Source organism: Cygnus olor, unplaced genomic scaffold (genome assembly GCF_009769625.2).
Source record: "Cygnus olor isolate bCygOlo1 unplaced genomic scaffold, bCygOlo1.pri.v2 scaffold_78_ctg1, whole genome shotgun sequence".
Taxonomy (NCBI): domain Eukaryota; kingdom Metazoa; phylum Chordata; class Aves; order Anseriformes; family Anatidae; genus Cygnus; species Cygnus olor.
In genome coordinates, this window is record NW_024429178.1 from 157,335 (window position 1) to 170,485 (window position 13,151).

A 13,151-nucleotide genomic window follows, 5' to 3' on the forward strand; every position below is an offset into this window, starting at 1 on the left:
CAGAGGGCCTGGCTCCTCATATACAGGATCTCTGAGCTATACTTGACAGGTACATATTCTAAAAGAAATGAGATGAATCATATCATTCCAATGGGAAACTTTAGCCGTATGAAACCAAAGAAAGTCCTGTAATAAAAACACTCATAAATACACAAACACACCCCAAAATAATTATATATATAATATTAGCTGTTCTTGTAGTTATTGACATTATTAGTCATCTGCAGAGGTAGAATGGAAATTTACTGCTTCCAAAACACATCTAGTCATCAATTTCCACAGGGCATCCTTCAGCTCCAGGTTCCTCATGCTGTAGATGAGGGGGTTCACTGCTGGAGGCAAAACCGAGTACAGAACTGCCACCACCAGGTCCAGGGATGGGGAAGAGATGGAGGGGGGCTTCAGGTAGGCAACCATGGCAGTGCTGACAAATAGGGAGACCACGGCCAGGTGAGGGAGGCACGTGGAAAAGGCTTTGTGCTGGCCCTGCTCAGAGGGGATCCTCAGCACAGCCCTGAAGATCTGCACATAGGACAGCACAATAAAAACAAAACAACCAAATAATAAAGAAACACTAAACACAAGTGCCCCAACTTCCCTGAGGTAGGTGTCTGAGCAGGAGAGCTTGAGGATCTGGGGGATCTCACAGAAGAACTGGTCCACAGCATTGCCTTGGCAGAGGGGCAGGGAAAACGTAGTGGCCGTGTGCAGGACAGCATTGAGAAAGCCACTGCCCCAGGCAGCTCCTGCCATCTGGGCACAAGCTCTGCTGCCCACGAGGCTCCCGTAGTGCAGGGGCTTGCAGATGGCAACGTAGCGGTCATAGGACATGACAGTAAGAAGGGAATATTCTGCTGATATAAAGAACAGAAAGAAAAAGACCTGAGCAGCACACTCTTGATAGGAGATGGCCCTGGTGTCCCAGAGGGCATTGGCCATGGCTTTGGGGAGAGTGGTGGAGATGCAGCCCAGGTCGAGGAGGGCGAGGTTGAGGAGGAAGAAGTACATGGGTGTGTGGAGGTGGTGGTGGCAGGCTACGGCGGTGAGGATGAGGCCGTTGCCCAGGAGGGCAGCCAGGTAGATGCCCAGGAAGAGCGCGAAGTGCACGAGCTGCAGCTCCCGCGTGTCTGCGAATGCCAGCAGGAGGAACTCGCTCACAGAGCTGCTGTTGGACATTTTCTGACTTGGGACACAGTTGTCTGTTGAAGAGGAAAAGGTAGAAGAAGTTAGAACAGACTTATCTCAGGAAAACCTACTGCAAGCCTTAGAACATCCCTATCACAAGCCTGTCTCTGTTCAGGAGAACCTTTCTGCAGCTTTCCTGCTTGAGCTGCAGCTGGTGCTGGCTGAGAGTGGCACTGGGAGCAGGGGCTGCTGTGGGCTCCAGAGGAGTCCTTCCTGCTGTGCAGCAGGAGGGAGGCAGCAACATGGGGGAACTCAAGTTCAGTCCATTGATCAGGTCAATGAAATTCGCAGTGCTGTTTCAAACAAAGCATCCCAATGCAGAACAGAGCTGCGGATGCCACTGCTGAACACTCCTGTTCTCAGCTGCCTTGTGTCACCCCTCTGTGAGCTGCAGGACCGTCCTGCTCAGGTGTTTCCCTGAGAAGAAACTGGAGAGAGCTGAGAGCAGAGAAGCCCCAGTCCAAGTGCAACAGGACAGAATCCTCACCCTGTCTTGCATGAGCAGGATCTCAGCTCTTCCCACCTAAACCGGGGAGCAGAGGCCTCACTCCGGCTGCCCACAGACAGCCATCCAGCAGCACAGACGGCCTTAGAGCAGAGGTGTCTCCTCCTTAGGGCACCTGGATAACACAAGGATGCCACGAGAGAGCTGCATCCTGCTGCAGAGAAGCCTGCAGACCAGGAGGATGCCCCACAGACAGGGCTGGATATCTTAAAGCTGCGGTGTGCCAGCATCCCAGCTGCACCCTGCAGTGTCTGCAGGAGGCTTGGCCACCCCACTCTTGTCTGACCAGGGGTACCTGGCTTAGGGCACTCCGAGGGGCTTCTGCCAGACTTCCTCACCTTGCAGTGCCATCCAGTAGGACTCCCAAAGCCTACTGCGTTGCCCACTGGCCTCCCAGGAACAAGATCCAGCGGGAGACCCTTCCAGGACGTGCAGCTGCATGGCCCTGCAGCCAGAGACTTCCCTTGTCAAGGGCTGTGCAGATTTCTCCTGCAGGCAGCTCTCAGCATCCTCCCACTGCCAAGTGCCTCCAAGCCCTCTCTCCTTCTCTCCTCTCCCCGTGCCACCTGTGGTCAGAGCCCCCAGCCCTGCTGCGCTGTGCTGAGGAGCTGCTCCTGGCCAGAGCTGTGTCTCTGCACCACGGCCCTCTTGCCAGGAGCTCTCTCTGTCCCAGGAGCCCGGCCCAGCTCAGCACCAGACGCCCAGCCCAAGGCATTGCAATCCCCCCTCGGGGGGCTTTGGGGAGGAGCCCACGAACCTCAGGCACTGAGAGACAATTGAAGACATCTCTCAAGGAGTCCAAGTCAGAGGCAAGTTTCCTACAGTGTCCCCCTGAGGGCCAGCACTGACACAGCCTCCCTTGGAGCTCGTTAGAGCAGAGCATTGGAGGCACTGAGGACAATTGGACAAAGGCAATGTGAAGGTGACCCTGATGTGTAGAAAACTGGATGTGTTTGACCAAGCACAAGGGTAAAGTCTTGACCCCAGCCCCTGGGAAGGGAGATCCTTTCCCTTCACACTCTGCTCAGGGCTCTTCCTGGGGCAGGAGGAGATGGGGATGTGCATGGGCAAGTGCAGGAGAATGGTCCGAGCCCTGCCTGGTTCATGGGTGGTGGCGAGGAGGCAACGAGGCCCTGGTGCTTTACCGATAAGCTGTCTCCTCCTAGGCCTCAGTGGCAGAGACAACAGCCGTGGCCACGGACACAAAGACCTCGGTCCTGTTGGGACTCTCAGCCTTGCCACAGCCCTTGCTCCTCTCCACACCAGACTGTCCTAGGGAATCCCAGACCTGTACCTTGTTACCTGTTCATGTAGACCACTGTGTGGCTGGTATCTCACTGAATCTGAGCTGAGTATGTTAAGTCAGATCTTTTTGATGGCCATGGTCCTCGTAAGGCAGCTCTGTAGGAAGCTGGCCTGGTTCCTGGTGAGCAGCACCACTGCTCGTATGGCATCCCTCGTGGTGCCCAGGCCCTCCTTCTCCTGGGCACTGCTCACTCAGCAGGGTCCCAGTGTGCCCTGATGGGTGGGGTTCCTCTTCCACTGGTGCAGGACTGGGCTCTTCTCCTTGTAAAGGTCAAGAGGTTTGTGTAGGCAAAATCCTGCAGTTTCTCAAGGTTCCCCCACGCTGATGCTCCATTCTGTCAGCTGTTCACGTCTGCAGACAGACCGTTCAACCTTCCTGTGATTGTGCTATCTCTGACAAGACAGCAGCATCAGGAGCTGCAGGGAAGTTTGGATGATACAGGAGTAACCAGCTAAATGGAATTGCAGCACAGAGTCACAGAGGGGCAGGGGATGGAAGGCTGCCACGTTCCACCTCTTCTGTGCTTCCTTCTCATGCATGCTATCAGTTTGCCTGCAGCTGTGTCCTGAATGTTATGGGGCTGTGCAGGTCAAAATTAGAAGGGCCAGAAGCAAGGTGGAGCTCAATCCGTCTATTACTATAAAAAACAACAACAACAACAACAAAAAACTGTTCATGTAAATACTTTAATAAAGGAGGATTAAGGAGAATCATCATCTTTTACCGGATGTGGGGGGAAACCTGGTGACAAGAGATGAGGTAAAGGCTGAGGCACTTAATGTCTTCTTTGCCTCAGGCTCTAACAGCAAGACCAGTTGTTCCCCTGGACATTTCTTCCTCCTCATGGCCAGTGCCAACATTCCAAGGTGCACTTAGTGGCACTTTCTCTCCTGCTCTTCTCTACTACCAAAGAAAGCTCCAACAGTGTGGAAACCACTCCTGAAGCAGGCATCCCAACCCATCAGGCTCCTTGTGGCCTGTCAGCCAAGCAGACAGAAGTCGCCTCACCAGCATCTCCCAAGCCCTGGGCCTGCTGCTGGCCTTGCAGCTTCTTGGCTAGACACAGCCAAGCCTTGTGCCTCGTGCTGTCCAGTGCTGGACTCAAGCAGAAGGGACAGGACAAGCCCTATGCGGGCCTTCTTTCTGTCTGGGTCCTCGTGGGGATGGAGGCAGAGGGGATCCCACAGTCAGCATGCCAAGCAGGGGCCTTCTGCTGGCCTAGCAGGGCCACTGGCACATGTCAGCCCCAAAGTGCCGATCCCAGGGAAAAGCCAAGGGCGACGTGCCACCTACAGACAGAAGGGACCTCACAGTCCCTTTCCGTGACACGTTCCTGCTGCTGCCCTATGAGCTGCAGAGACAGAAGTGACCTCACAGTCACTGCCGCAGTCACATTCCTCCTGCTGGGGCAGGACATCCTGAGGCAGAGCTGACCTCTCTCTAGCCCCCTTGGTACCTGTTTTTCACTTTCTGGGTTAGAGATTAAGCAAAGTTTTAGTGAGAGTCTTTGGTGTTGTGCTTGTGGTGTCAGGTCTGTGGTTAAGGTATGGACAAGCTCTATGGTTTAGGGTTTTTTAGGTCTCCCAAGAAGTCTAGGGTTAAATAGAGCATTTTAATGCTGGTGTTAAGAGAAGGGATCAGGGTGAACAAGAAAGAAAATGGATTCCTTTCAGAGTGTTGGAGTAGCATTTAGGTTTAGGGATTAAAATTCCTGGTTCAAGTAAGGTAAGGGCCATATGTGACTGTTTTAAGTCAGTGTTACCACAGCATCTACATTACATGAACCCTCTTACCTCTGTGAAATCATTAATTTCTGCTGGCCAAGCTCTTCTTCCCACCCCAAAATCTCACATCTCTCTTGTCCAGGCTGCTCCTGACCTCCCCATAGCTTATTGGGATCAGCTTTCGGATGACATTCTTCATCCCAGAGTATCTGTCTCACCTCTGTTGGCTTCTCTATTCCTGAGAAGGAAGTGGCGTTGTTGTCAGGAGGGAAAAGGGCACAAAGGTCTTTAGGATCATCCTCCACAATGTGCCCATCAGCTCTGCACCTCCACAAAACTGAGCTTCCTACCTACAAGTTTTGTTTCCAGAATGGCTTCTATGGTCCAGGGTTCCTTCTCCCAGGCCCTCACGCATGGTTTTGTTTCAGATGTGCAGGGATGGGATAAGGACATCCAAGGCACAGATGGAACTGAGCTTGGCAAGGGATGCAAAGAATAACAGGAATTAACAGGAGATTCTACAGATACATTGCTCAGAAAAGAAAGACCAAGCAGAGTGTTCCCCCTCTGATGGATGAGAAGGGTGAACTGGTAATGACAGCCATGGAGGAGGCTGAGGGACTCAACAACGTCTTCTCCTCAGTCTTCAGTGCCAGTCAGGCTTCCCAAGTCTTTCATTTCCCTGAACCCACAGATGGAGGCTGGGGGGCAAAGTCCCACCGGCTGTAAGTGAAGAGCAGGTTTGGGAACACCTGATGAAACTAAACACGTACAATCTATGGGGCCTGATGACTTGCATCCCAGGGTCCTGAGGGAACTGGCTGATGTAGTTGCCAAGCCTCTCTCCATCCTATTTGAAGAGTCCTGGCAGTCGGGTGAAGTCCCTGGTGACTGGAAAAAGGGAAACATCACTCCCCTTTTGATGAAGGGTAGAAAGGAGGACCCAGGGAACTCCAGAACAGTGACCCTCGCCTCAGTGCCTGGCAAGATCATGCAAAAGATCCTCCTGGAATCATTGTCAGGTACATGGAAGAGAAAGAGGTGATCCAAGACAGCCAGCATGGCTTCACCGAAGGGTAAATGGTGCCTGACCAATCTGATGGCTTTCTACAATGGAGTGACCACATCAGACGACAAGGAAAGTCCGACCGATGTCATCTACTTGGACTCCTGTAAGACCTTTGACACGGTCCCACATGACATCCTGGTCTCCAAATTGGAGAGATACGCATTTGATGGCTGCACTGTTCAGTGGATAAGGTCAAAACCACAGAGCGGCGATCAATGGATCTATATCCAAGTGGAGGGTCATGACAAGTGCTTTACCTCAGGGGTCTGTCCGTGGATCAGTACTGTTTAATATCTTCATCAACAACATAGACAGAGGCATTGAGTGCAGATGACACCAAGCTGAGAGGTGGAGTTGATGCTATAGAAGGAAGGGATGCCATCCAAGGGGACCTGGACAGGTTTGAGAACTGGGCCTATGTTAACCTAATGATGTTCAGCAAGTCCAAGTGCAAGGTGCTGCACGTGGGCCGGGGAAATCCCAGACATGGGGATAGGCTGGGAGAAGAACGCATTGAGAGCAGCCCTGCAGAGAAGGACTTGGGGGTTCTGCTGGATGAAACGCTCGACATGAGCCAGCAGTGTGCTTGTAGCCCAGAAGTCCAAGTGCATCCTGGGCTGCATCAAGAGAGGAGTGGGCATTAGGTGGAGGCAGGTGATTGTCCCCCTCTGCTCTGCCCTCGTGAGGCCCCACTTGGAGTCCTGCGTCCAGGTCTGGAGCCCCCAGCACAAGAAGGATGTGGGCTGTTAGAGTGGGTCCAGAGGAGGGCCACGAAGATGATCAAGGGGCTGGAGCACCTCTCCTATGAAGAAAGGCTGAGAGAGCTGGGGCTGTTCAGCCTACCAGAAGAGAAGGCTTCGGGGTGATGTCATTGCAGATATTCAATACTTAAAGTGGTCTTATAAAGTGAATGGAGAAGGACTCTTTACTCAGGTAGATAATGACTGGACAAGGGGAAGTGGTTTTAAATTAAAAGAAAGGAGATTCAGATTAGAGGTTAGAAGGAAATTTTTCACTCAGGATAGTGAGGCACTGGAACAGGTTTTCAATGTCACAGAGGTATTGGATGCCCCATCCGTGCAGGTCTTCAAGAGCAAGTTAGATGAAGTCCTGAGCAACCATGATCTACTGGGAGGTGTCACTGCCTATGGTAGGGGGGTTGGAACTAGATGATCTTTGAGGTGCTTTCCAGCCCAGGCCATTCTGTGATTCCATGATTCTATCACTGGTTAAAAATAATTTTAAAACTTGTTATGCAGGAGGACAAGAATAACATTATTTCTATCAATATAAAATGTTGTTAAAATATTAATAAAAGTATACTTAAGGAAATCATTCTCTCAGTTTCCCAAATAACCAGGTAGTCCTGTTAGGATTATTTCTAATATTACGTTTTGGTAATAGTTATAATGACAAAAATGATATGATGATAATCACAATAATGAAGTCATTATTGATGATGAAGAAGCATGTATAGAAATATTTTCCTCACTGCATCTTTGATCTCCTGGTTCCTCATGCTGTAGATGAGGGGGTTCACTGCTGGAGGCACCACCGAGTAGGAAACTGCCACAACAAGATCCAGGGATGGAGAGAAGATGGAGGGGGGCTTCAGGTAGGCAAACAAGCCAGTGCTAACAGTCATAGAGACCACGGCCAGGTGAGGGAGGCACGTGGAAAAGGCTTTGTGCCGGCCCTGAGAAGAGGGCATCGTCAGCACTGCCCTGAAGATCTGCACGTAGGACAGCACAATGAAAACAAAACAACCACATCCTAAAGTAACACTAAACACAAGTGCCCCAACTTCCCTGAGGTAGGCATCTGAGCAGGAGAGCTTGAGGATGTGGGGGATCTCACAGAAGAACTGGTCCACAGCATTGCCTTGGCAGAGGGGCAGGGAAAACGTAGTGGCCGTGTGCAGGACAGCATTGAGAAAGCCACTGCCCCAGGCAGCTGCTGCCATCTGGGCACAAGCTCTGCTGCCCACGAGGCTCCCGTAGTGCAGGGGCTTGCAGATGGCAACGTAGCGGTCGTAGGACATGATGGTGAGAACATAAAATTCTGACACAATCAAGAAGACAAATATAAAGACCTGTACAGCACATCCTTGATAGGAGATGGCCCTGGTGTCCCAGAGGGCATTGGCCATGGCTTTGGGCAGAGTGGTGGAGATGCAGCCCAGGTCGAGGAGGGCCAGGTTGAGGAGGAAGAAGTACATGGGGGTGTGGAGGCGGTGGTGGCAGGCTACGGCGGTGAGGATGAGGCCGTTGCCAGGAGGGCAGCCAGGTAGATGCCCAGGAAGAGCCCGAAGTGCAGGAACTGCAGCTCCCGCGTGTCTGCGAATGCCAGCAGGAGGAACTCAGTGATGGAGCTTCTGTTGGACATCTGCTTTTTTGGGACGTGGTCCTGAACAAAAAAGAGCATGACAGTAATAAATGAGAAGACATTTATCAGAGGAATACTAATCCCATTTCTCCTTTAAAATCACCAAATAAAGTGTCCACTTTCTGGCTGATATTTGGCAGATTCCTTTCATGCATCCTGATTCATTCTGCCTGGGGGTGTCTGTCAGAACAGCCGGCTCTGCTATGGGTAATGCAGGAGTCAGTCCTGTCCTACAGCAAGAGGTGAAGAGGAACATTGGAGAATGTCAGATTCACTTCCCTCCTGATATCAAACGAGTTTTTCCCCAGTTTTGCTCCTAGTTCACCAAACTGTAGAGCAGAGCTGTGGTGACTTATTGATTAATTAATTTATTTATATATTTATTTAATTTATGTTCTAGCTGCCCCACCACTCCTCAGAACATATTCCAAGCCACAAATCCTGGTATTTCTGCTGGAATTGAAGAAGTGAATCCTTGTGGCTCATCATCAGAGAAATCAGGATCATCATCACTTTAGTGCAGATTGTCCTTCAAGGAGGACAGCCAGTCTGTCCATCAAGTCTGGTCCCAGCTGTCCTGTGAGAACTGCAGGAAAATTCTACTCACATCTTTGACTGAAAAGAACAAGGCCACTTTGGAGAGGAGAGGAATCAAGGCTCCAAGTGCCCATCTCCAGACCCCTCACCATGTCCCTGTTCTCCCCTTCCCCCAAGCACCCCGACGGCTCACTCCATGGGCAGGAGAAATCCCCATCCCCAGGCAGTCTGGGAACAAGACCAGCAGCAGCACGGCCAGGTGCAGAAGCCAGGAGGAATGGCAGCGTGCTGCTGCCAGGGGAGGCAAGGCCAGGGATGGACAGACGGACACTCAGCAGACCCTCCTGTGCTGCAGCTCTGCCTGCAGAGGAGGCAGCTCCTGCTCATTGCAAATGATCTGTGCTCACCTCAAGCCTGCAGACACCTCCCAAAGGCGGGGGTATCAGGGCTTTTGTACCTCCTAAATATCAGCTTGGATAAAGCCTGAGAGGACCACAATGATGGTGTTGGTGCAGTTTGTGGGCTGAGGTGTGGGAAGGGACTTTATGAAGTTCATTGATGGCATATTGGTCCCTCACTGCAATGCTCTAGGAGTCTCAGTCTCCTGTACAATCCTGACAATCCATTACCCTGAAACCTGCCTCCCCTCCACTGCAGGAATCAGAAAGCACAGCCTACAGAAAAAGGCTTGCCTTTCAGGTAGCCCCTGCCTTGGTCTTTCTCTTGAAACATCCAACCATAAATGCCATTCTCTAAAGCACCTTCTACTCCTCGTTGGAGAATCAGAGAGACCCATCCTGACAGATGCTATCGGCCATCTGATGTGCCAGCTGTAGAAGACCCCTCTGGCAACCCCACCTGCACGGCCCTGCTGCCAGAGACTCACGGTGCCAAGAGCCTGCAGATCTGTCCTGCCACACGCTGCCCTCTGTTGGTGCGCTCCTCACTGCCTCCAAGCCCTCTCTCCTTCTCTCCTCTCCCCGTGCCAGCTGCGGTCAGAGCCCCCAGCCCTGCTGCGCTGTGCAGAGGAGCTGCTCCTGGCCAGAGCTGTCTCTCTGCACCACGGCCCTCTTGCCACGAGCTCCCCTTGGGCCCAGGAGCCCGGCCCAGCTCAGCAGCACAGCACCCGACCATGGCATCGGTTGCTCTGTGCCACTGGGCTCCCTCGAGGTGTCCCCAAGGCCTCAGGGCTGACAGCTCCTGAAGGCAGCAGGGTCTCTGCTGGGCTGTGGTGTCTGAAGCAGGCTGACATCATCGCCGACTGCTCCTCTTTGTAGATGTCAGAGATTGATTTTTACAAGCGTGATTTGTGCTGTTGGACTGTGGTTGTCAAACATGTTGTGCTTTAACCCGTCAGGCACCTCAGCACCACACAGATGGTAGTTGACACCCACCCCCAAAATATAATGGGTTGAAATTAAGATAATTTAAATGGACAGAAATTGAAGAGAGAGTAATAACAGTAACAATACTAATAATAAATAATAATAATTTTTATTTTTATTATTGTTATATGTATAAAGCAAGTGATGCAGAATGCAATTGCTCATCACCCACTGACCGACGCCCAACCTTCCAAGCAGGGGTCCCCCTGAACCTGGCCAGCCTGAACTGGGATCTCCTGTGCAGGTCCCTTGAGCTTGCTTTGGTTTAGGGCAGCCATCTGCCTGCGGACATTAACAGCTGGCAGGATGGAGCATCTGTCTAGGGGAACCTTGAGAAACTGCAGGATTTGGCCTAAAGGAACCTCTTGGCATTTTCAAGGAGAAGAGCCCAGTCCTGCACCAGAGGAAGAGGAACCCCACACAACAGGGCAGACTGGGACCCTGCTGAGTGAGCAGTGCCCAGGAGGAGGAGGGCCTGGGCACCACGAGGGATGCCATACGAGCAGTGGTGCTGCTCACCAGGAACCAGGCCAGCCTCCTACAGAGCTGCCTTACGAGGAGCATGGCCACCAAGAAGATCTGAGTTATCAGACTCAGCTCAGATCCAGTGTGACACAACATGGAGAGGGGTCTGCAGCCAGCAGGGAGAGGTTCGGGTATGGGAGTCCCAAGGACAGCCTGGTGTGGAGAGGACAGAGGCCTCTGACAAAACTGAAAGTCCCAACAGGATCCAGGTCTTTGTGTCCGTGGCTCTGGCTGTTGTCTCTGCCACTGAGGCCTAGGAGGAGACAGCTTATCGTTCAAGCACCAGGGCCTCATGGCCTCCTCGCCCCCACCCATGAACCAGGCAGGGCTCGGACCATTCTCCTGCACTTGGCCATGCACATCCCCATCTCCTACTGCCCCAGGAAGAGCCCTGAGCACTGTGCGAAGGTGTTGTGGTTTAGCCCGGCTGGCAGCCAAACACCACACAGCCGTTCGCTCACTCTCCCCCCTCCCTCTCCGGGATGGGGGAGAGAAATGGTAAAGTGAAGTCTGTGAGTTGAGATAAAGACAGTTTATTAAGACAGGGAAAAGAATAATAATAATAATAATAATAATAATAATAATAATAATAATAATAATAATAATAGTATTAATAGTAATAATGTGTACGAAATAAGTGATGCACAATGCAATTGCTCACCACGCATTGACCGATGCCCAGCCTATCCCCGAGCAGCCGGACCCCCCTCCACCCCGGCTAGCCACCCCTATATATTGTTCAGCATGACGTCAGATGGTATGGAATACCCCTTTGGCCAGGTTGGGTCAGCTGTCCTGGGTCTGTCCCCTCCCAGCTCCTGCTGCATCCCTAGCCTGCTCGCTAGCAGGACAGAGCGAGAAGCTGAAAAGTCCTTGGCTTGGTGTAAGCACTGCTCTACAACAATTAAAACATCAGCATGTTATCAGCGCTCTTCTCATCCTAATCCAAAACATAGCACCCTGCCAGCTACTAGGAGGAAAATTAACTCTGTCCTACCTGAAACCGGGACAGAAGGGAAAGGATCTCCCTTCCCAGGGGCCAGTGGTCAAGGCCTGGCCCTTGTGCTTGGTGAAACACATCCAGGTTTCCTACACATCAGTGCCACCTTCACACTGCCTTTGTCTCCCTGTCCTCACTGCTCCAATGCTCTGCTCTAACGAGCTCCAAGGGAGGCTGGGTCAGTGCTGGCCCTCAGGGGGACACTGCAGGAAACTTGCCTCTGACTTGGACTTCTGGAGAGATGTCTTCAATTGTCTCTCAGTGCCTGAGGATCGTGGGCTCCTCCCCAAAGCCCCCCGAGGGGGGATTGCAATGCCTTGGTCTGGGCGTCCGGTGCTGAGCTGGGCCGGGCTCCTGGGACAGAGAGAGCTCCTGGCAAGAGGGCCGTGGTGCAGAGAGACAGCTCTGGCCAGGAGCAGCTCCTCTGCACAGCGCAGCAGGGCTGGGGGCTCTGACCGCACGCACCCAGGCAGAAAGGGATTCCAGGCAGCCTGGAGGGTGCGGGCAGACGAGAGCTCAGTGCACGAGAAACCTTCACAGCCCTGCACAGGGTAAGTCTCTGGCTGCAGGACAGTGCAGGGGAGGTTCCTGGAAGGGGCTCCTGGGTCCGGGACATCTCTGCCTGGCCAGGAGCTGCCAGGATGTCTCTCGTGGCTTGTGAAGTGCAGAGGAGAAGGTGCTGCAGGGCAGCCTTGGTCAGAGGAAGGGGAGGGCAGGGGCTGCCTGCAAGGAGAAGGCACTTTCTGCAGTCTCTGCCTGCCTTTTCCTGCTCTGATTCTGGGGCAGGCTCTGTGTTAACTGAGTTGTAGGGATTGCACAGGTGATGGAGCTTCCTATTGCATTGAACAGAGACATAAAGAGGTTAGTGAGGAACCTGAGAATATCCCTTCCCTTCTCCCTGCTTACAGACTGCACCAGGGCTTTTCTGAGCTGGTCTTTAGGACCTGCAGACAGGGAGATGTCCCCAGAGCTGTCCCCATCCCCGGGAGGTGTCTGCAGGGCAGAGCTGGGCACACAGCGGGTGGGATGGGGTCTGTGAGCATGGACGGGAGGAGACGTGGGGACAGAGAAAGAGCTGCTGGCAGGGACAGCTGCAGGCAGCAGGGACATGGGCAGGCGGTGAGAGGGAGCTGCTCCCTCCCTGCCATCCCCTGCAGTGCAGGCGCCTTCCTTGCAGCAGCCCCTGGTCTCCTCTTCCTCTCACAGCTTCTGTCATGGCATTTATAATCTGGGGGGGGGGTGAGAATATGAGGTGTCTGAACCCTACATCTCAGTGGAAGTAGACACATTTGCTGCAGGCCCCCTCCACCTTCCTCCACGGAAGCAGGCACAGAATCACAGAATCATAGAATATCCCGAGTTGGAAGGGACCCACAAGGATCAGCGAGTCCAGCTCCTGGCTCCACAGAGGTCTTACCCCAAAATTCCTACCATACGACAAGGAGCACATTCCAAAGGCTTCTTGCACTCCAGAGCTCTTTTCCCTCTGCTGGCTGTGCCGGGCAGATGGTACAGGGGTGTGAGGACAGG

At 52.7% G+C, this 13,151-nt stretch overlaps 2 protein-coding genes across 2 annotated transcripts; both read right to left on the reverse strand.

Annotated features, from left to right (window-relative positions):
• Positions 1 to 213: 213 nt before the first annotated feature.
• Positions 214 to 1,176, reverse strand: LOC121063390 (olfactory receptor 14A16-like). Its single transcript, XM_040543814.1, has one exon. The coding sequence runs from the start codon at positions 1,174 to 1,176 to the stop codon at positions 214 to 216; it is 963 nt and encodes a 320-aa protein (XP_040399748.1).
• Positions 1,177 to 4,436: 3,260 nt separating this feature from the next.
• LOC121063392 (olfactory receptor 14C36-like) lies at positions 4,437 to 7,830 on the reverse strand. Its single transcript, XM_040543815.1, has 2 exons — positions 7,330 to 7,830; positions 4,437 to 4,466 (listed from the first exon to the last, which is right to left on the reverse strand). Exons 1-2 carry the CDS (start codon positions 7,828 to 7,830, stop codon positions 4,437 to 4,439), a joined length of 531 nt encoding a protein of 176 aa, XP_040399749.1.
• Positions 7,831 to 13,151: the final 5,321 nt, after the last annotated feature.

Excerpts from the sequence above, each read along its gene's own strand:
- LOC121063390 (XM_040543814.1), bottom strand. The coding sequence starts at position 1,176 with ATGTCCAACAGCAGCTCTGTGAGCGAGTTCCTCCTGCTGGCATTCGCA.
- LOC121063392 (XM_040543815.1), bottom strand. The coding sequence starts at position 7,830 with ATGTCCTACGACCGCTACGTTGCCATCTGCAAGCCCCTGCACTACGGG. Across the intron at positions 4,467-7,329 it reads ACTCGGTGGTGCCTCCAGCA|AAAGTGAAAAACAGGTACCA; the intron begins GTGAACCCCCTC and ends TCTCTAACCCAG.